Genomic DNA, 23,760 nt, shown 5'->3' on the forward strand with positions numbered 1-23,760 from the left:
AATAGAAGATGGTTTTAAAAGGTGAGATGGCAATTTAACTGCACTTAGGAAAAACTAACAATATTTCCCCAAGCAATACTATTCAGTATTTATTAAAAGTCATTATTTTAAGCAATCCAAATATAATAACTTAAACGTTGCACTAAAACACCTCTTTAAAAATTCTTAACTTTTTTTACAATAATAAAATGCAAATAAACTAGAAATTGTCCCAATGAAAACATCATATGTGGAATAGCTGTGGTAACTCTCCAAAACAGATGATCAGAAGAAGCATTCACAGTGGAAACAGCAGAAATTCTGAAATTTTATTGAACCTTTGAAAAATGTAGCTGAGTTCCAGACAAACTGAAGTCTTCCTTATGAGAAAGTTAAAATGCAGCACTCTTTTTATGTTCCTAGGTATTCTTCCATTACCTCCATTTTGAGGAGAAGGGGGAAAGTATATACAGCAGCAGTAAGCTTTTTAAACTATAATTTTCTGCATTTTTCCATCTCTTGTTACTAAAAATCAAGAGAAAGTTCTAAAAAATGATTGGTGATTTTTGGTGAGAGAATGTGAAACAGTAATAACAGAGAATTCATCTACAATAAAAAAGATCTGTGCAGAACACAAACGCAAAACCTGGGTTGAGTTGTTCTAGAAAAGATGCAGAAAAAAGTCTTTTCAAACCTATCCCTGCACAAGACACAGAATATTTTTTTTCTGAGTTGTCAATACTGGCTTTAAAATTTTCCGTAATACTAATAAGAAGCCAACATATATAAAAAATACATTTAACATAATAATAGGCTAAGGTTTTTTCCTAGAACTGCCTTATTGTTAATTTGGAGAGAATGCTACACGATTTTAACACTTTTTATCAATGTTTATGGAATCCCCAAACTACTTTTATCTACAAATGCTCAGCCTTCTCCAAATGGCTACCTCAAACTCTCAGAAGTTGAGACTCTTCCAAGCATGACACCAGCCAAGTGCTAAGCACCTGTAAATTCTGGAAACACAAATCCTGAATTAATTTGAGCATTCCTATACTGTGTCTGTTTGATTTCAACCCTAAAAGAAGTAGAAGTGGAAGACAGTGTGCCATGCGAGTCAAGTCTTTCACAAACCATGAGAAATGGTTCATGATTTAGACCAGAGAAGTTCTGCTGGCATTACAGGAAACAGAAAAGATAATTAGTTATAAGAGATTCCTTGTATTATTGAGCTATCTATTGATCCTCCCTCTCAATTTTTTTTGATAATTCTGAGAAAAATCTGAATGATGCCGACAAGTAGACTAATGAGATTGAATAATGTTTTATCTTGAAACTCCATCTCATCTATAACAACATTCCATTAGCAGACCAAAAAATTCCATTAAACACAATTTATCAAAATTATTTTCTGGAGTTTAAGCAGAATGAGATAATGATTAAATTAGGAGAGTATTTTGGCTGTTTGAAGTCTTCTGCAATATTCTGGAGTGTACACACAAGGACAGTTACTTTGAGGGGAGTTGTGATCCATAAGGTTGGGTTAATGAAGGTTGCTTGAATCACTGACATAATGCATTAGCACTCGCCAAAGCACAAGCATCACCTTTCATACACTGGTAATCCATTACTATTAGCAAATAAGCAGTACAGGCTTCATCCACTCACACAGCTACTTACTGCATCAAGATTTGCTTCACTGTGCAGTTACCCAGCATCAAGAAATAATGTGACACAGTAACAATAGGAATATTATTTTCTTGCACAGTAACCTTAATGAGCACTTAGGGTAAGTACAGCAAATACAGATCATGAGGGGTTTTTCTAAAAAGCAAAGTCACTGAATTTGTATCAGCCATACATTTCCCTTTAACTGAAGTACAGAAAACCCAGAATAAAAAGACAAAAGCAAAAAGGAAATGAAGAGTAAACCACAATATTCAAACTATGTCACAATTCCACCAAAAAACCCAATAAATTCAGGATCCCTTAGTTGAGGCATCCAAAAGGTTATGACTTGCAATACACAACCACCATTGTCCAATTAACAACTAAAACTTTATTTTAATCTTAGACATACTTTGGTGCACTTTTCTTGAAAAAGAAAGTAACTGAGTGGACAGTCTTCCAGACAAAAAGAAACAGCCCAAAGAATAATGAAAAATGTGTATCTTTACTATAAAAAACTTTTAACTGGACCCTTGTATTCTAAAGGTTGTGACCAGCAATACAAAGTCCAACTGACAACAAATTACAAATTATATCCCTCCAGAGTCAGCACTAGGGCCAGTATCTTTGTTAAAAACTAATGATAGCATAGAATAGAGACTGTTTGCAAATGATACCAGATTGGGAAGGGTGCTTGACACACTGAAAGCGAGGGCTACTATTTAAGGAACATTGGCAAGCTAAAGGAATGCCTAAGAGGAATCTCCTGAGATTCAGGAGAGGCAAGTGTCTCCTGTTTGGGAGGGAAAAGTCTCATTCAACAAGCACTGACTAGGCACAGCTTGATGGAAAGCAGTTCTGCCAAGAAGGACGTGGGAATCCTCGTGGACAAAAAGCTATACCCAAGTCAAGAACGTCCTTGCAGCAAGAAAGGCCACACATTTGTTAGGCTTTCTAAGCTAGAAAGATGCCAACAGGTTAGGGGAAGTGATTCTTCTTCTGCATCCACCACTTGGGAAACCACATCTGCAGCATTACCTCCAATGCTGTGACACCGGCACACATGAGCAAGCCCAGTGGAGGCAGAGGAAGCTGGAGCACTTCACACATGAAAGGAGGCTGATAGAACTAGGTTTGCCCAGCCTTAAAAAAAAGTCTATGAAAAGCTGCAACTACCTAAAGGGAGCATGCAGAGAACGTGGAGCCAAATTCTTCTCAGAGGTACACTGAGATAAAATAAAAGGTGGTGGACATAAGCTCCATTTTAAAAAATAATTATTTATATAAAAAAAATAAAATGACAGTGGAAGTAGTCAAACTTCCCAAACAGTCCTACCCAAAGAAGCTGCAGAATCTCCATACCCAGAATCACTCAAAACTCAACAGGGCAAGACTCCACAGAGCCTGCTCTAAATCAGCCCTGTCCCATTAGACAGAGTCATCGAGGCAAGGGCAGAGGCTTGGAACACTGAATTCCAGAGGCCCCATATAACCTAAGCAGTTCTAAATGTCCATCAACATTTACTAGCAAACACTCATGATATCTACTGAAAACTACCAAAAAATTTATAAAGACTTCACAACTTTATTTTAAATTAGATAAAAAAAAACAGGAACTCACAGTTTACTTTCAGTTGCAAAGGATGATCAAAGAACAGTATGACAAAACTACTTGTTAAAACTGACTTATTTTTTTAAGCGTGAAGCTTTAAAAATAATGCTTCCTAAACCTAATAATTGAGAGAAATTATTTAACTATATCCCTAAAGCACTGAAGGTATAAATAAGACTTCAGCATTTCTTTTTTCCTTAAACTAAACAATAATATATTGTATTATACTTAATATTTTTATTCAATTGAACAACAAAGTTGATTATCAGAATGCTATTCTAATTTTAAAAACTTGGCTAAACAATTTATTTATATAAATGTTCATTGACCAAGTTAAGGAAGTCTACTTATAGGAATTTTAATTATACACTTCATTTAATATATAATAATTTGCTTCTGAAATGTAAACATCAATTGATGCAGGACTAAAACTACATATAAAAAATAACATTACGAGAAGTTAGATTATTTTTTAAGTAACAAAATACACTGATTTAACTATATTTTAATATAAATATTTGGCTACCCAATATACAGAAATATACCCTTATATTTTTCATATTTACTGGTATTTTAAAAACATGTATCAACAACAAAAATTTTTACATACATTTAAGTTTAGAGTGCAATTTTACACAAACATTTTTCTCCTGCCCTTAGTTTGTAATCATTAAAAATGCCTTAATATCCTAGAAAAGCACAAAGACCATTATAAAATATTAAGGATGTACATACAAGGAGGCAAAATCTCCTATGAGAAGCACGGGCACAAAAAAAAACTTCACAGTATATGTAACAAAACCAGGGAATTAATGTTTCCAAGAAGATTATCAAATATAAAGCTACACAAGAAATATTTTTTCTAAGTCATCACTGACATGCTAGTGTTGCAAATATATGCCCGGTTCTGCTTGGCAACATTTTGTTAATACTCTGTTCATTAATTTAACAAACTATCAAGAGATTATGTTTAGAATGGGCAAGCATTATCTCTTGCATTTCATTTAATTAAACTCTGTCCTAGCTATATGACAGTCAGCATTTCATGAAAGGAATTACTTTAAGGATGAAGGTAAAATATTTCAAAGTGCGCTGCTTAAACATGAAAGAATAATCTAAAATTACCCCTGCACATACTGTAATTTATCTATAAAATTAAAGATGTTATTTCCAGAGTTCATAATTAATTGGATTCCACAGTGAAATTATGCAGGCATTCCAGATAGCAAAATGATGCACAAAGGCACAAAACATAACGCCAAAGGACAACCATAAACAACCACTGGGACTTGCTGCATTACAACAACCCATTGAGGCTTAATGGGAAATGAATACTGGCTGCCTTTTGTGTGTGGTCATTACTCTGCTGCAAAGAAATTGCCATTGAATTTTGATTATATTGCCTTAATAAAAAGTAATGAAAGAGGCTCATGCTCTAGTGGCTTTCTTATAAATGATACACGACAGTGATCCGCAAAGGCCAGTGTGCCACAAGCCAGTGATGACACCTCACCTGAGGAAGGTGACGTTACTGCACCATTCCAGGTGACTGCAGTGATGTTGGCTTTTCCTGCAAACATTTTAACTAAACACTTTCAGTGTATCATCTGTTAGAAATCAGTTTGCCTTTGAGACTTACCATCAATCCGACTAACAAGTTCTTCCAACATCTTCACTTTCTTTTGGATTCCTGGCTGTGCAAACGTGTAGTTATCCTAAAGAGGAGACCACATACAAGTGTTAGTTGCAGAAAAGAAAAAAGGTTTCTTTTCTTTCAATTACTTTTCTTAACCCATGTATTTTTCTCTGTTTTCTTATGGTGTTTCTGTTTTGTGACTACATTTCCTAGGTCTGCTTCTACAGTAAAATAGTAAATCATCACACTGTACAGTCCTGCGAGTCCCCACCTCTAACAGCATATTCTGTATAGCTATTCCTGCATCAATTGCTCTCTACTTGCTAATCTAGTGAAGTTACTTTATTGCAGAGATCCAAGTAGCTTTAAAAGGCCCTCACCTTACACACCAAAATGTGCCATGTTAGATATCTTTAAGGTGATTTTTTTTTCTCAGAAATTTACAATTCTACAAATAATGTAGGAAATATGATAATTTAGCCTATAATCAGAGGCAGGGAAAGAATTTGATCTTTTGAAGTACAGAGTAATAACTTCAAGCAGCATAAGAAATCAAAAGTCTGTTTTAATGCACTCATAACTGTTCTGAACCCAAGATTACAGTAAATATCATGAATCAAAATCCAACAAACAAGCAAAGTAGCTAAAAGGGCATTATATTTGCATATATTTCTTTGAATCAATTAACTCTAAATGGATTTTTAATTTGTGGATTGCAGCTCTACAATATAGACTTGAGTTTGAAATAATGAGAGCAAGAAAGATATCTCTGCTTGAAACCCAAAGTGATCAATCTTTTAAAATAATGACATTATTCAAATATACAGCAATGTTTCTGAATATTTAATTAACAATCCCTCCATTCACCTCATTTTGTTACACTTGTCTTCCTGAGATTCTCGAGAGATTCAAGAAAAAAAAATTATACATACATATTTTTTAAAAAAGTTGCTATGTAGAAGTTTGGGGTTTTTTGTGTAACCACCACATGCATAGAAAATCAGAGTATAGGATGTTTTGCCTCAACTGCTATTGTTTGAGTAATTCCTTTATCAACTGGAGCTAAGTAATCCCAAAATATTAATTTTTCTTGATTTTATTTCAAATCTTAACTTGGTCTTAGAGTAGAAGAGATGATTATCACTTCATATTTTTTATGTATCAGCTCATTCTTATGTATTTTATTTCAAACCAAAAAAAGTCTTATTAACTCTCCTGACTTTATTTACATGGAGTTTTTTTAGGTTTTATTTGACTTATGAAACTGAACTGCAATTTAATCTTCAAATTCTGCAAAACTGCTATAAAGTGTGAAGTCTAAAAGTTCACAAGGCAAAATGATACACTAATAATGCTGTAAATTAAAGTACTTCAGCCAACAAGCAGTTTACAGTATCAAAAAGTCTACTGTATGCTCTGATCACTTGTAACTGACACAGTAATAGCTATTTTTAAAATTAGAGCAAATTTTTCTACTAGTTTAGCAGTAGCCCTTTCACAGTAATTAACATTAGAACTCAGTGTATAAACTAAAACAGTATGGATGAGGAAGAAAAATTCCCTGAATTTTTCAATTTTTCACAATCACCAAGTAAAATTGACAACAATTTCTTCTTGTTGACATTATTTCACAAACAGAACATGAGCATCCTTTTTAATGCAATAAAGCACCAAAAGGGAAAGAATAGGAAGACACACAGAATTCAGATCTATTATAATCTCATTTCAGGAAGAAAGAAACTACCCCATGCACTGGAACATTGCCTTCTACACAAGTCTAACAGACACCTGTATTAGTCATGGAAAATACCCAAGGCACAGAATCGTTAGGAAATCATAATCACTTTCTTTATAGAACATACTCTAACAAGAAAAACTGTATTCACTTTTTTTTGTCGCAAAATGTTTATATACTGTTCTATTTATTTATTTAAACAAAGTTAACTGGTGTTTCTAGAAGTAGTACTGCACTCAAAGTACACCAACATGGTATTTAATTATTTCCTCTGTAGAAGAATGCTCCTGTATGTAATTCTGAAAGTTAACAGAGTTAAAACACTGGTGCTTCGATCATTAGTCTCTCCCCAGGTAGTGCAACTCTTGACTGTGATCTATGAATCTGAAACTACTTTATTTCTCAAAGCCTAATTTAATCTATATAAGCCTGGAAATGCAACCCAAAACTGCCATCTTGATTTGAAAACAGGTAAATTTGCTTTTCACTACATTTGATCTTTTGCTTATTTATTTCTCTGTTCATTATTTCAGCTGCAAATGAACACAGCTGGGGGTCACTCTTCTACTTGTGCTGACTCGCCTAAACTGGGAAGATCATTATTGGATTCCCCAGTACTCTTCTAATTAAACTGTCTTGTACATATGCCCTCCTATGACACTTGTAGTTGACTTCCTGGAGTTTGTGAAACCATGAGAAAGACTTTGTAAATGTAAAAGGTATTCTGTTGCCCACTATTCTTGCTCCTTTTGTGCTTATGGATGAAGGAAAAATAGTAAAACAGAGAAAAACATGCCAAACTCACAAAATTCATGCATTATTGCTCAGGGTTGAGCCAAGACAATTATTTTCCCAATTACTTACGACTATTTCAGAGATTGTCTTTTGCTCATTATTGATGTTCAAAGTTTCAAATTAGGAAATACAAAAAAAATATCATGATGAAAACTAGGAGTTGACATAAAATATCTCTTATTTCCAAACACTGTTCTTGACAGTAAGCATTCACATATGACAAAGTATGTATGTACACCAGAACCCTTGATAAACATAAAAATTCATGCACTGGTGTGCAATGAATATCTAAATTCCTTGATGTTCAACTCAGATAGGTTCCAACACACTTTCAGTGAACTATGCTAACCTACTTCACAGCTGAATGGGCATAATATCTAGTTCAGACTGACACATAATTAGTTTCACCTTACAATACAGAAGGTTAGGACTTTATAATGTCACAAGAGATCTAAACTTGCATCAGCTTCAAATCTTTGTGTTAGTAGTCTGTACTTATTCTGTAGAAACTGGTATAACACCCTACTTCCCTGCAACTACAACTAGGTCTGAATTCCTCAAAACCTAGTTGCTATAATTTAAAATAAAAAAATAAAATTATAGACTTCACATAACATTTTAAAAACTATTAAGCAATTCCTTTTTTAAGGGTGGAGAAATTTTACATTGAAAAAACTTGGAAAAATGCTCATAACAAATTTAACTGTGACTGTCCTCCGAGAGAGGGCAACGGAGAGAAACAGAGACTTCATAGGCACTAGCTAATGAAAATCCCTCATCTTTTTCTCTTAATACGTGATGATGGGATAATTTTAAAAGAAGAAGTGGCAAGTTGAAGAGGAATGGAAAACAATCTTTCACTACATCATGAAGAAGAAACAGAGCCAGCCAAAGTAAAAGAAAAAAACACTGTCAGTAATTTGACATTATGACTGCAGCCAAGCAGAGGTGTAGGCACAATGCTTCTCATCTTTTCAGGTCATACATACTGTTCACCAACAGTGCCCTGAAGAAAATACCAGAAACATTTCTAGAACCAAATGGAAAGTTTTGACACAAGGCATTCATGTTTGTTTGCTCATGTTTTATCAATGAGATCAGACCTTTTAAATATAGAAGATACACTAAGCAATCCACATAAATCATACAGACTTGGATGGCTATTTTCTCTACAGATGCACATTTAAGAATTACTATGCATCAATTTAGTATGTTCAAGTTTAGTATCACATGAACAAATGACAACTGAAGGAAAAAGGTTTTCTTATCCTCATTATGTCACAAAGAGATCTCCTGAATTCTTCTTTTTTACTCTTTTAAGTACTTCATTCACATATTTCTGAATTCTCTAAGCAAACTCCTATTAAAAAATCTTGGTTCACCTTGCTCAGAAAGTTATGCAAAAAGATAGGGGCAGGAGGGAGGGAAGCATGACACCAGATAATGATAGCCATAACATATATTAACACTATCAATGGAAGCACACTTCAACCAAAATGTTTCTTGAAGATAGAGATTATAATGCAAATTCACTCCTGAATACAGCACAGGATAGAGCGTACATGCACAAGAACAAACACACAGGTGTGCTGAACTATGCTGCTAGCACAGTCCATAGCATGTTCCATTATTACTCCCAAGACACTTTCCTTAGAAGAAAAGGTCTGTCAACTGAGGCATTCACATTCTCTGAAAAAATCCCTTCACCCAGGATTTTTCTCCTGGGAAGCAAGAAGCCTCAGAGAAAACAATTCTTATCTCATTTGCTTCTCCTGTGTTTTGCTCGTCTGGAATGTGTTTGGAGATTGTTTACCCACAGGTGATTGTTTCATTGGATTCTGGTGTGAGTTTTTTTGACTGTCTGGACAATCAGGGCCAAGCTGTGTCGAGACTCTGGAAAGAGTCACGAGTTTTCATTATTAGCTTTTTAAAATTTAGTAAGTATCCTTTCTGTATTCTTTAGCATAGTATAGTATAATTTAGTATTCCTTAATATAATAGAGTATTATAAAGTAAAAAATTAGCTTTCTGAGAACATGGAGTCAGATTCATCATTCCTGCCTTCGTCGGGACATTCCCAGCAAATACAATAGTCAACCATTACAACTATTAAGCCTGACTTTTCAAAATGCAACATTTCCTAAGTAGCAGGAAAAATATTTACAAAGCATCGCAGCCCAAAATTTTGCATAAGTATGCAAAATGGTATCTTACTCATTCCTACATAACAGGACAAAAAACTAACAGTTTATTAAAATGTAGGTACTGTTTCTCCTGTTGGAGTAGCATCCATAGGGTCAGAACCAAAGATCCAACCTTCTACTGGTCCGTGTAGTCAAACCTCAGTTTTACTCAAATGGATGCATTATAAATTCCAGAAACTGTTAAAGTGGCAATGACAAAAGTGCTCAGGGTATATTTTTGGATTACAGCATAGGCCAGGCAACAATTCAAATCTGGATAAGAGCTAGAAATCATAAATACAAACATGTATAATTCCAAAAGCTGATGCTGCAAATTTTAGGTAGAAGATAAAGTATTTTTATGCTGAAGTATACTGATAGCACAGTATATTTCAACTACTGATTACAAATAGATTTGCTGTCTTCCTGAAAGTTTTACTCTCAGTGACAGGCTGGAAAACTGCATTATTATGCAGAAACTTGTGCAGGAGTTCAATGAAAAGGCAAAAAGAAAGCTATATTTGACCTATTTTTCCTTTAAAATAAACCAGGAAGGTCCTGTGAAGAATTTTCAGAAGACTTATTTCTGCACATTCTTCTCAACAATTGAAATGCATGTTCATGTTATTTATTGGATCCAGCTTTCCAAGCACCATTCCTTCCTTCCATCCATCCATCCATCCATCCATCCATCCATCCATCCATCCATCCATCCATCCAGATATAAGTAACAACTTTCCATAACCCAGGAGTGAGAAAGAACTCTGCAGGATTCCCTTTAAAGGTCATAAATCTTGCTATTTTATCAGACATAGAAATAGCTAATATGTACCTCAGCACACTCTAGTCCCTAGATATGAATTATCTCCCTTTTATTCTAAAAATTACCAGGCCCTGATAAATGATTATATTAATATTTTAGTGCTATTTTTAATACATCTGGTTAGATCATTATGCAATGCATGTATTTCCCCTTTGGTTATTTTATTACCAGTATACTCGAACTTAAAATGAAAAGTTATACTCTATTTTATACATGAACATTACATTTTCAGGTGGCACAGATCAATGTGAACTTTTTACTTGAATGTTAATGAGACACTATTGAAGAAAATGTTATAAAGGACAATTTAGTAATAAAAAAAAAGAAGTTAATAATCTGGATATATGGGAATGTCTACTTAATTACATGGAAAAAATACTCATGGGATAATTCTTGTTTTCCCATATGAACAGCCACAGATGAAAATACAAGAATGTTCATGCATCATCTACAGTTTAGAAGTGTTGCAAAGACAACCAGCTTTATCACACACATGGAAGATACATTTTGCATATGGCCACACACAGCCGCAGAACCAGGTTTTCATAAATCAGCATAAATCAGCCCATCTTGCAAGAATACAGGCTGGAGACGAGTTCTGTGCCAAAGGACCTAAAATCTCAGCAGACAGAAATCTCAGACTGAGTCACTGGTGAGCCCTGGCAGCAAAGCCAGCCAGCAGACAGCTGGCCCATGGACAGAAGTGCTTGGCTGCCCAAAGCCAAATCACCTGGAGCAAGCTGCTCAAGGCCATGTGGACTCTGGGTTTGAACTTCCAGAATGAGGATTCTACAAACTCTCTGACCAAACAGTTCCAGAGTTCAATCTTTACTGTGTAGATTTTCCTTCAATGTTTAAAAATAATTTCTTGTATTTCAAGACTATATCTAAAATACCACATCCAGTCTTCAGGACCCTAATACAAGAAAAAGGTAATAAACTTCAGAATAAACTGAAGCAAGAGCAAAAGGTCACCAAGATGCTAAGAGATATGGAGCACATGCTCTTTGAGAGGCTGGGGAAACTGGGCTTGTTCAGCCTGAAGAAAAGACAGCTCCAGAAGTACTTAATCATAGCCTAATAAAACCCAAGTTATCAAGACAGCAAACCTCCATTTTCCATAGTGCTGCTCAGTGGGAAGATAAGACATAAGCAGCATAAACAAAAAATATTCCATCTGCCTATTGGGGAGAAATTTCAACATAAGGACGAGGAGGACTGGACTAGGATAACCCCCAGAGACTGTGAAGTCTCTGTCCTTGGAGGGTTCAAGACCCAACTGGACAAAGCCCTGAGAAAGTCAGTCTGACCTCAGAGCTGGCCCTATATTGCACAGAATTATCCTATGTTCTCATGATTTCAGAAGATCTCATCCTGAAATAAATAAAAAGCAATTGCAGTGAGGCATAGTCCTTCCAGGACAAAAACTGAAAAAAAATTCAGAGCAGAGACTCAGGAAGCACTGAAAAGGAAAACCATTACATACATCATCATTCAAAATTGACTGCTGTAAGACAGCTACAAATTTCAAGATTAAATGATATTTATATCTAAAAACTCCTAGTATTTGTTAGATCAATTTTTAAAACCATAATCAAACTGTGATATGACACATGTGCAGTCTCTTAGAAGCCTAAGCTTAGAGACAACCAACAGAGAAAGAAGATGCAAAGTAATCAAAGAACAAAAAATAAATTTTTGTTTATTAAATTAATTATCATGCAAGATTAAACATTAACTGGCTGGAAAAGTTCTGCAACTTCTGGAGCCAAAAGCATAGGAACCTCCAGATGACAAAAAAACAGCACAGAGGAATCTGCTAAAGCGACAGATGATTTGAACAAGTTTTTATTTATTCTCTCAGCTGAGAACTGTATGCATGTCAGGAAGTGACTGTCCTGCTGCCCAATGCCAACCCCTGTTCTTTATTTTGCACAAGTCTCCGTGGTTCAAAGATACATTCTTATAATAAAAATACAGAGTCACATTAGATACGTAAGGGAGGGAGGTAAGATGAGTGAGGAATGAAGAAATAATAGATACTATGTGTGGTAAAACTCCAGCAAGAAATGCATATGTCTTAATAACACCTTTGACAACTCTAAAATCAAGAAAATGAGACCATCTGGATGGATTGGAAAAATAAATGAGTTTTCTGTTAAGAATAATAAAGGGGTACAAATACAATCATACAATCATTCTTCCATTACACCCTTCTGCACTGAACAGACAAAACACACAAAAAAAAGTATCTAGCTCATGTTAGCCAAAAATTTCACAAGATGACCCTAACAGTTATCAAAGTATACTCTTTAAACTTATCCAATACTGGTAGGGCAACATGAAATGGAAATTTATATTGACAAATAAATTAATGGAAACACTCTGCAGAGATTCTTTGATTGCAGTTACATGTCACATATCCCTGTACAGTTTATTCAGACATCTTGGGCAAAATCATCACATACATCACATAGGAGTCTTCTATACCATATTTTCAGAGAGAAATGATTGTGCATCCAGAATGCAAGTCAGCCAGAACTATAGCATCACACAATGAATCCACTGAGAATCTTTAAAGCGCATCTAGTCCAAACCTCCTGCTGTGGGCAGGGACAGCTTCAGCTCGATCATGCTGTTTAAGGCCACATCAGTCCTGACCTTGAACACTTCCAGGAAGAGAACATCCACAACATCTTTGAGCTCCCTCATCATAGAAAATGCACTCCTTATGCCCAATTTAAATCTGTCCTGTTTGAAATGTTGCCCCTTGTCGTATCACTACAGACCCTGGCAAGAAGTCTCTCTCCAGCTTTATTAATATCCCCCTTTAAGTACTGAAAGGTTACAGTAACAACTCCCCAGAGCCTTCTCTTCTCCAGGCCCAAAAACCTGAATATTCTCAGCCCTTCCTCATGGGAGAGATGCCTTCTGATCACCTTCATGGCTCTCCTCTGGACCCACTCCAACAGGTCCATGTCTGCCCCGTGCTGGGGATCCCTGCAGTGGCTGCAGCACTCCAGGTGGGTGCTCACAAGGACAGGGCAGAGGGGCAAAATCCCCTCCCTCACCTTGCTGCCCACCTGCCTTGCATGCAGCCCAAGACACAGCTGGCTTTCTGGGCTGCAAGTGCACATTGCCAGTCCTGTCCACCAGCATCTGAGTCCTTCTCTACAGGGTTGCTTCTTCCAACCAACTCTACCTGCAACTACTTGACTGTTTTATCTGTTAAGTAAAGTGGTATCATCACAGAAAGGAAACAAAGCAGGAGAATGGGAGAAGAAAAACAAGAAACCCTTTTATTTCAGCAGCACTGCAGTTGCACTGAATTAACTGTAACATCATTAGTCACACCCCTAGCATAATCTTTCAAGCCTTCTTTTGATGGATGAGTGCATCCTTTAATACATCCAACACTATTCCATTTATATAACAGCTTAAATTTTCAATGATGCAGTTTAATTCCATTGCAATTGGTTTCCATATTTTGCTACTCAGTACCTGATAGTTTTGTATGAAAACAGAACTTTAAGGAGAAATTGACTAATCTGTGAACTTCCTTTCCTAGGAAAAAAAAATAAAGCAACAGGCTAGAGACAATGATGTTCCAGAAGCAGGTAAAACAGTTGGAGGAGTTTGCAATTCTTTACCTAGCTTTTTTCCTTCCCAGTAGATTTCAAGCTCTCACTTTTGTCTTTATAACTTTTCACATATTTTTGCTATTTGGTCAAAAAGTTAAAAATTTAGGAGGTCTGAGACACTGAAATAAGCAAACCAGCATTTGTAACAGGAACTGATGTGGGAAAACGATGGTGCATTTCAAAAATGCTACACAAAACACTGAGCTTTAATCAGGAAAAACACACTTAACACACCTTCAAAAAAAGTTAAAGCCTTTTGTTGCTGACTCAGTCTTAGAACCATTTTGTAAAAAATGAACTCTGTTGCAAGGTTCAATTCACAATGTGCCTTAGCCAATGAAACATTCATATTAAAATATGTCATAGGAAAGAATGTTGTAGATACTTCTAATCTTCATAAACTTTTAAGCCCACGAACATTTACACAAAAATCTGCCATTATTAGACTCCAGCTTGCTGCCTCTAACAGAAAAATTGTGCCTTCATTTATAGCTTTTCCACATAGAAAAAAATCAAACTCTCAGTGAAGTAGCATAAGTTTTAAATGGGTATATTAAAAATATGAAGATAATTTCAGGAGCTATTAAGACAGCAATCTCTTATAGGTTGCTATAATAACAACTGAAAAATTAATAAATAGCCAGGTTTTTACCACCTCAGTGAGATTCTGAGCAACTATTCTTCATGCTTGGTAACAGATTTGCAAAACATGCATCTAGAACTGGAAGTTTCTGTTCTGTTCTAGAACATCACACACAATGGAACATGCAGACATTTTGATTAAGAGAAGTTGAATGGGTTTTTTTTTCTTTTCCCTTCTTTCTTTTCTATGCCAAACTCACAGTGGATTTCTCCAATGGGAAATTCAGAAAACCCGTTTTTTATAGATGTACTCTTTCTCAGCCTTAAAGTAGTTCAAAGCCATGACATTAATCAGTTAACTCCACTACTTACAGAGAGGAAAAATCAATTTACCTGAATGCCATCAAGCAACTTGCTCATGCACCAGTAACTGTCAGCTTCTATGTTCTGAAGCACTTCTTCAGGCAGACTGGAAACATCAAAATTTTCCACTTCTTCTTCTTCTGTTTCAGGAAAAGAAAGAGAAAGACAAGTCAATGAAGTGCACAGAATAAATAAAGCAAGAATGAGGAAAATAATTGAAAACAAAGACAGCCACCACTTATCTTCGAGTCAGAAACCAATGCACATTTACTTTAATAGGGCCTAAATGAATCATTTATTGCTTAACTGTGTCATCTAATGGCTTTAAATGTTAATGAATACTTAATTTCTTGCAGACTGTGAAAATCTCAAATCATGCCTGGTTAACCAGAATTAATATATAATAAATCACTTTATTCTAAACATTTCACACCTGAAGAAGGAGCAGAAGCACTCTGAGAGCCCTCAAGCTATATATGAACAATCCCTGAAGAAGATGACTATGTTTGCACCACACACAGAATGTGCAAATATGTTGCCAGTCTTCACAGAAGAAAAAGCCCTGAAAAATACTTCTCAGAAAAGCACTGAACTTTCTGAACTTTATGTAAAAAAGCAGACTACAGCTGGAATTTAGAAAAGAAAAACCTTTCCAAATAGAAAAGAAAATTAATGATGTACCCACTACAGCACAAAACAAAACTTCGGCACATCTTACACATATTAACTCACAGAAAAGTATTACAGTTATACAGTTTATTATCTTTTCATAAATCAGTGCACCACTGTAAAAAAATTATAGTTAATATTTATAACTTTCAGTTTAATATTTCAAATGGCAAAAAAAAGAAGCAACCCATTCTCACTCTGCCTCACTATGTCTACAGAAAAAACCAGTAAATGTACCAGAGTTCCTCGCATTTATATAAAACACAAACATATACTGAAGTGTCTTCCCTTTGAATAAAGTCTTCAGGCCCTCCTCCACCCAAAATTTGCTGAAAGAATGAGATTACAACTACTTTGAAAACGTGCTCCTTTGCAAATTTTCTGCCTTGGAGCACCTTTTCTTTTCATGACACTGGTATCACATTTCTGAAAGAAAAGGTAGCTATAAACTATGGCACAACACACATAGGTATGAAAAGATAACAAATGAAAAAGACTTGTTATGTTCTCTTTCTCATCTTTCTTATCTTACCTCATTTTTGTCTCTCTCTTTCAAAATCTACCATTTTGCACTATATTCTCACATCAGGTTTTAAACCAACAAAAAAGCTGAAGATCCATATAAATGTCAAAGGTGGGCATCTTCACCTCCCTTCACAGCCAACAAAGAAGACTAAGAAGTGACAGAGTACTACCTGACTTGTTCTAAACTACGAAGATAAATAAATCAGATTAATCACATTTTTTAAAAAATCTTGCTTCTCAGTATTAGGTATAATTTGCTTTTAAAAGGATTGCCTCAGAATGCAGACCTTTAAACTCTGGAAGTCTAAACTACTGTTGATATAAAGCTTTAAACACCTACCAAATGATCTGCTGTCCTGTGACTGAACTACCTGCAAGCTGTAAGAAAACCAGCGCAGTTTGTAGGTTGGCTAAATGATGCAACCTGGACAGCAGCAACACTCCAGCATTAATATTTTGGAAAAACTAGGTTCTTATTGTTCTAATAAAGATGGATTATCAAATTAGAATGACTAATTTTTATTCCCCCCAGAAAATACACTACAGCTTTTAAGAAATATCTTTCAATGGCTCCAATTACTGTTCATCAGAGGTATGTCCCCCAAGCACAAAGAGGAAGTCAGGACAGGCCTTTCTGAAAAGAACACAGGTCTGACACAAATTTACTACTCTGAGTAAAATTCTCATTATTCCACAGGGAACAACAACCTAGATAAGGATATAGATAAGATATAGATAGCTTTTAGAAATCTTTCTTCGCTGAAAGAATTGACAGCCCCAATTATAATGTCACAGAACCACATGCTCAGCCATTACAGACATTAAAAAAGCAGTTTTATGAAGTACTTGTCCAGCTGTCTTGTTTTGTCTCCCCTCTGAAGAGCTATCCAAGAACATTTTGCTTTCTGTGGCTTAAAGAGACTGATCTTTAGCATTCCATAAGCCTCTTAAAGACAAAATAATTATTCAGAATCTTTTATATGTTCTTTAAATATATAAGCTACTTCTAGACCAATTTTCAATCCCATTGTGCTTCCAATTCATCACACTAAGTCATCTCTTCTAAAGTCAGATAATAAAGTTTTGAAATTAAAAAAATCTAATTAAGTGTTTCAGACAACTCAGATGTATTTCTATTGTACCCTAGCAGTGTTTCCCCTGTGTAAAGCAACTGTGTCAAACTTTGGCTTAAAATTCCGCAACCAAGTATTTCAACAAATAAATCTAATTACTTCGAGCTATAATACAATACAGTTTCATTAAATCAGCTAAGATGTATATTTTTGGATATGTTATGTTAACTGGTATTTTATTATTGAAATGTGGTCTATGATGAACAAGGAACAACACTGTGGAAGCACCCAAGAACTCTTCTAATAAAGATGGCATAGCATCCCAAAAGCAAAGTCTCAAACAAGCAAGTGCTCAGTGATGTCAATGGTTTCTGCTGCACCAATCCACCCTACTTTGCTACACTTTACTGAGGAAGTTCAAAACTGACATTAAATATCCAAAGGATCCTTTTCCAAAGTACAAATGAAATTTTAAAAGGCCATCCCTTTTGACTAGCTCCAATTAAGGAACATTTGATTGGCAGAATGCTATCCAAAATCATAATCTACATATTTAGTATTTATTCATTTATTTCGGTATGCACATAGTGCAAAATGGTTCTTTTTCCCTGCAGTTTTAAGGGAAAAAGCAGTCAAGCTCCATGTTGCTCTCTCTCTCTCTGTTTTTCTTTTTCTGATTTGGATGAAGAAATAAACACACTAGAAAAGTTTTGAAAGAAAGACCACAGGAGATTTCAGAATAAACAGAAGTAAAAATAACAACATAACCATCACAAAAGTACCTAAGATATTATTTGTGCTTGAGAACATAATTGCAATTTCTGTTTTTAAATAACTTTAAATTTATTTTCAATGAGTGAAATATGAATGGATAGTAACATAAAGACTGAATAAAAGAATGTGGACAGATATAGCAGGCCAGCGTGTGCAATATCTGTGGGAGAAAAGCTCACTGCCTAAAACTTCCCAATTATGAAGTCCTACAGTTTCCTGTGGAGATCTTTATCATGTTATCTATACAACTGCAAAAGACAGGAAAATGCCTGGTTGCCTGGAGAACTGCTGTAGCATGGAGTCTGTGACATGCTGATCTGAATACGTGCATTGCTGTAAGCATGGGATTAGCTCTTCTTTACTCACTCCCGGGGTATGCTTCTAAAACTTCCCACCCTGCAGAAGGACTAACTTTTTCTAAACGGTTCTAACTGGATCCACTCACAAAAACAGAGACATAAGGATAAAATCAAAATTTTAAAAAATACTGCTTACAGATTTAGTTTCCCAATGACAGCAGAAAGTAAACATGCTAAAAAGCTTGCCTCCATTAAAAGTAGGTTTTAATTCAAGATTAATGCCTAACGGATGATTTTGATTGAAGTTGTACAGAATGTCAAAATTAAGTTCACAACTGATCTTTGTCTTTTAGCTGTAATAGACTTCTTCTAAAGAGTGCTGGAATTTTACCTTTTCAGTACAGATCAGGGGTAAAAACACATGCAACCAACAAAAAGGTAGTTTGCATTCAGAACTCCTCTAAACCTGCTACTGACACCAAAACTCAATCTTTATAAAGTGTGAAAAAAATTATAGTAACTTGATAGTTTTCATACATCATTACACCAAGCAAGTTCCTACAAAAGATACCTCCTTTAAATAAAGCACACATTCTCTCAAAGGACTTTTTTAAATGAAGCAAACATTTAATTGTGTTACTAATGTTTTAACTGTAGCTTTTTATCTTGAAATTGTTTCTCAACACTCAGAATCAGCAAAACTCAGACGAATTCACTGGAGTGCGAGGTAGGGGATAAAATGGATGGCAGGGTAAAAAAGACTTAGTGCTGAAGCCCAAAACAGACTGCAATATCCCCAATAAATTATGATTGCTCATTACATATACTCAATATACAAAATAATACATAAAAACACTAGATCAGCTAATGAGCTGAACAATTTAAAATTGGGGATTTTATTAGCACTATTTTGTGTAAATGTAGAAAAAGAATTACCATATACCTGAAGTCCAAATTATGTATCCCTTGCAGCAGTGCAAGGAAACCATTCTGACCACAGATGCACAGGTGCTTCTCTGTATAAATCTTACTGTGCTGCAATCTATTTCAGGTGTTACATCTTCAGGCAGACCTAACATAAAGGTTACCACCCAAGTATGCAAGTACCAAAAAAAATCATACACACATGATTGCATGCAGAGGTGCAAGTAATATTTCCACAGCTTTTACATATTCCACAGCTTTTACATATTCCACTCCAAACTCAGTTTTCAAAAGGCCTTATGAAACACCTATTCAGTCACTGCTGCACTAAGGCAATGTTTTTCTAAGAAGATCCAGACATAATAGAGCATTTAAATGTAAATTCTTTCAGTAACAATTGCCTAATTAAATATGTATATTACCGTATCAATATCTCCCATTGAAAAAGTCCTAGTTACATATTAATCTTGATAGAAATAGCTCTTGAGCTGTTAAGGATGAATCACCAAAGTAAAACCTTCCCTTTTCTTCGTGGTACTGCAGTCACAAAGGTAAAATTTTAAAAAACCTTAATCATCTCATCAGTCCAAGCTTAGGTAAACATGACCTTACTGCATTTCAAATATTCCCCTATAAACAGTTATGTTCTCACATACGTGATATATTGACAACTTGTCTATTTTAATATTGTTAATAATCTTCTATTTGTTTTCAATTGATCTTCTGCAAAATCCTTCAAATGCAATATGAAGCAAGATGAATATCTTTATGCATCCATGTAAGAATAGTGTTTCAAACATTAATCATTATATTCTACTCATATGAATTCTCTAAATAATTTGCTGCACATGGTAACTCTTACAATCTTGTGTGACCTGGCAAGCAAGGTAAATCCTCCTGTCCAAAAACACTGTAAAGCTGATCACATGGACTGAACATCTCAAACTGAACATGCTCATCAAAATTAATGTATGACCCTGGAGGTACTCTCAATTTGCTCTGTCACAAAAGGCAAGATACTTCACATACTTTTCCTCTAATTCCAGATTCTGTATGAAAGTAATCAGTAAATCATTCAGAGACTTCCTTTAGTGGGCCTACACTGCTTGCCAGTAAGATCTTCTCTACCTAGTCTTTGTCTTGGCAGATTTTAACTATTTTTTTTCCTCCACACTAAATAATCCAGAATTTGCCTTTATTTAATATTCATAACCCACTGCACATATATACACAAAACCAGAGCTGTTTTTAAGGATTTCATTTATCTGAAAAATGGAAACTCTCAGGTCACGTTGCAAATTAAACAAAAGACATCAGTTCCTCGTAGGCTGCAGACTGAGATTACTGCTTCACAAGTCAGACAGGAGGAAGATTAAAAGTTCTATGACCAAAACAGGGTACAAAGAAGAATTAAGTAAAGCTGGTGGTGCCAACATGTCTTTGACTCACAGAACTTGCATAATGCCAAATACAGGACTGAGAATCTCTTCCACACAGGTGAGAAATCAGCCAGTAAGTGCAGTTTGAAATTAGAAGAGTATAAGCCACATCCTTGGGCATGACATTATTATGAAACAGAAGCCTTCAAAGCTTTTAAGATGGCAGCTCTTCTTAAAAATGGATTTCAGCAACAATGAACACAATGATCAGAACAAATTCTTCTCACAGTACTCACTCCAAAAGGTTTGCTATTGTCAACCAAAACAGCCTGCCAGGGAGAAGCTGTGCATGTGACACCAAATTAAGGGACTCATAATCAGCAACCAGTATGCATGGTGAGCACAGGATGCTGATGAGTATTTTCTTAGAATACCACATAAGGGAATTCCCTGAGAAGTCCAAAAGGTGCTTGCAGAATAGGAAATGAAAGATTAAAGGTTGAACATGTCTCCCACATTGCATTTTTAATTAACTAGTTTGTGCTTTATCATTTAATTTTTTAAAGCATCAACACACATATCCACAAACACAGAGACAAAACACCAAGTGTGGGACAAGAGCAAACTGTAGTGTGGTCAAAAAAGTTTAAAGCAAACCTCAAGACCACAGGTGTTCCCTGTGTTCAGGTATGGGATTGATTAGAGACTTATTTCAGAACTATCACCCTAGTACTGGAAAAGCCTTCAAAGAGAATCCATAAATTAATGTAGTTTTGAAAAAGAACTATTTATTGGAGATGGAAAAAATCAACTGCACTAAAAGCCAAAATTTATTTAAAAGATAAAGAAACCAGTACATGTATCTGCACACACAAGGGTGAACTTTACTGAAAATTAATACTTCTTCACTGAAAATATTTTTAAAAAAGTCAAAAAAAGAAATTGCATTGCATGTAATTACTTAATAATAGAAGGCTGGCAAAGAGAACTCATTTGAACAATTTCATAAACAGCAATATGTTTAACACATTTCCTGGATAACTTAAAAAGCTCAAAGGTTCAACTCTAACTTGGGTAAATATAAAAGCAATACAAATTATCCAAGAACTCGTACATGAATATAAAACTCAGAAATGTAATTTTTTGTGTGACTGAAGACTGAAAAATTTGCCACTGTCACATAAGCTAATCAACCATTTACATATGACCATAACTCTGTGCAAGTATAACTTCACTCACCCGTGAAGCATTTTTATTTTAACCTATTAATGTAATTTGAATAGCATAACAAAATAAGTTCTCAAAGAAAAATGGATGGCAGAGGAAACAACTGTCCCTCAGCGACATCCCCACACATTTATGACTGTGGCAGTTTCCTGCAACCCACACTGTGCAATATCCAATTTTCAATTGTACATATATAAATTTTCTTAACCAAAATTAGATGTTTCCATGTTTTGTAATCTCCCACATGATTCACAGCTAATAAGAAATCCACCTAATAGATTTCTTCCCTTATTTACAACAGAAATTAAGTGACATCCATTATTTCTGCTTTTTAGCACAAACTGCAGATACTGAATTTGAAGAGAATGCACTCTGCAGGAAAAACTACTTCTATTGTTTAATTGCTGAATGCATTCCTTAACTACCTTAATCTGCTGTGACTTACACTTTCCTAACGAAACTGCTACATATACTTCTGAGGCAAAAAAGCCACAAAGCTTGCTCTTTTCAAAAATTTCAAACATATTCTTACCGATTACAGGGTAAGGGTTTGCTTACAAGTATTTATTGTCAAGATAAAGAAATAATCAAACCTCTAGGAAAAAGAAGCCTGCTCTGTCTGTTCAAAAATAATAGTATGATCTCTAATTTTCTTCAACAATGTTATTGTAAGAAAGGTAGTTGTCCTTAAATTTCAGTCATACCACAGTAAATTTCTACGTCATAATTAACTAAAGATGGAACACATAAATCAAATCACAAATGTTTTTGATGAGAACACAATTGATAAGCCATTTTTTTTAAGTACTGGGATTTGTCAAAGCGAATGTCCTATAAAAGCATAAAATACTTTCCGCTTCTATGAAATAATGCAATGAAAGCCTGCAAAAGAAAAACTGTTTTGCAAGAAAACTTTTTCCTCTTTTTTGTGATTGTGCTCAAGTACATAATTTTTCACTTCTGCTTTAAAAATTTTTTTCCACAGCTTATAGTAAAAATTTAAAATATCGTATTTCTCAAATAAGAAACCAGCAAAATATCCCCATGCTAATGAAAAACCCAATGACTTCATTACTATGATTAAAAAAGGTTTGCATTTAAATTACAAGCAAAGCTAACTTGAAGTTTCAGCATACAAACTTCTGACAAATTTATCTATAAATTATTTATAACCATGTATCTCATTGAAAATAAGACAAAAAAAATCTTACAATTCTTTTTAAAGCAGCGATCCACCAAATTTGAAAATCTTTTACTAGATCTTCATCTACTACTGATCTGTGCAACAGGATTGGAATGTTGCACTTCTGGCATTTGTAAAGCATGTTGTCATTGCTTAAGCATTGCTCTTTCTCTTTTAGCTTTTCTTCCCACAAGTTACTTCATAATAAACACACAAAGATGTGATATTTGGATGTCAAAAGCCACTTTTAATGGCATAAAAGCCATTAAAGTAATTTCCCAGTCTGTTGGAAATCATTCTTGAGAAGTCTTAGATCTGGAGGTATAAGCACTTCTGTGCCGCTTCAGTGAAATGAGATGATCACTAATTATAACTATATGGAGACCATGAGGAGAGGAGAAATAGGAATGCAGAAGCCAAAACTACAATATGCTGGTCCCTTTGGAATACATGTCTTTCCCATAGCTATATTTACTGCAATTAACTTCCTTCTTCACAATTCTTCCATTTTTATACCTGAAGAAATTTTTTGGCTTCTCTTCAATTTTAGTATACTGCTTTCACCAATATTCAAGATGGGTTTTTTTCTATTTATTCCCATGACCCAACATTTCCAGTCTGTAGTTTCAAACAGAATACCCTTCACTAATGTCTCATTACTTCCTCATAGTATGAGTCTATTGGTTTAAT

The 23,760-nt window shown here is 35.0% G+C and overlaps 1 protein-coding gene across 1 annotated transcript in view; it reads right to left on the reverse strand.

Moving 5' to 3' along the window:
- TBC1D22A (TBC1 domain family member 22A) overlaps positions 1–23,760 on the reverse strand; it is a 165,647-nt gene that overhangs the window by 73,530 nt on the left and 68,357 nt on the right. The window contains exons 10-11 of the mRNA XM_031059009.1: positions 15,048–15,157; positions 4,899–4,974 (exon numbers count right to left, since the gene is read on the reverse strand). Of these exons, the coding sequence (XP_030914869.1) occupies positions 4,899–4,974; positions 15,048–15,157 (186 nt within the window). The remainder of the gene's footprint in view (positions 1–4,898; positions 4,975–15,047; positions 15,158–23,760) is intronic.

The sequence above is a fragment of the Geospiza fortis genome, unplaced genomic scaffold (genome assembly GCF_000277835.1).
Source record: "Geospiza fortis unplaced genomic scaffold, GeoFor_1.0 scaffold424, whole genome shotgun sequence".
NCBI lineage: Eukaryota > Metazoa > Chordata > Aves > Passeriformes > Thraupidae > Geospiza > Geospiza fortis.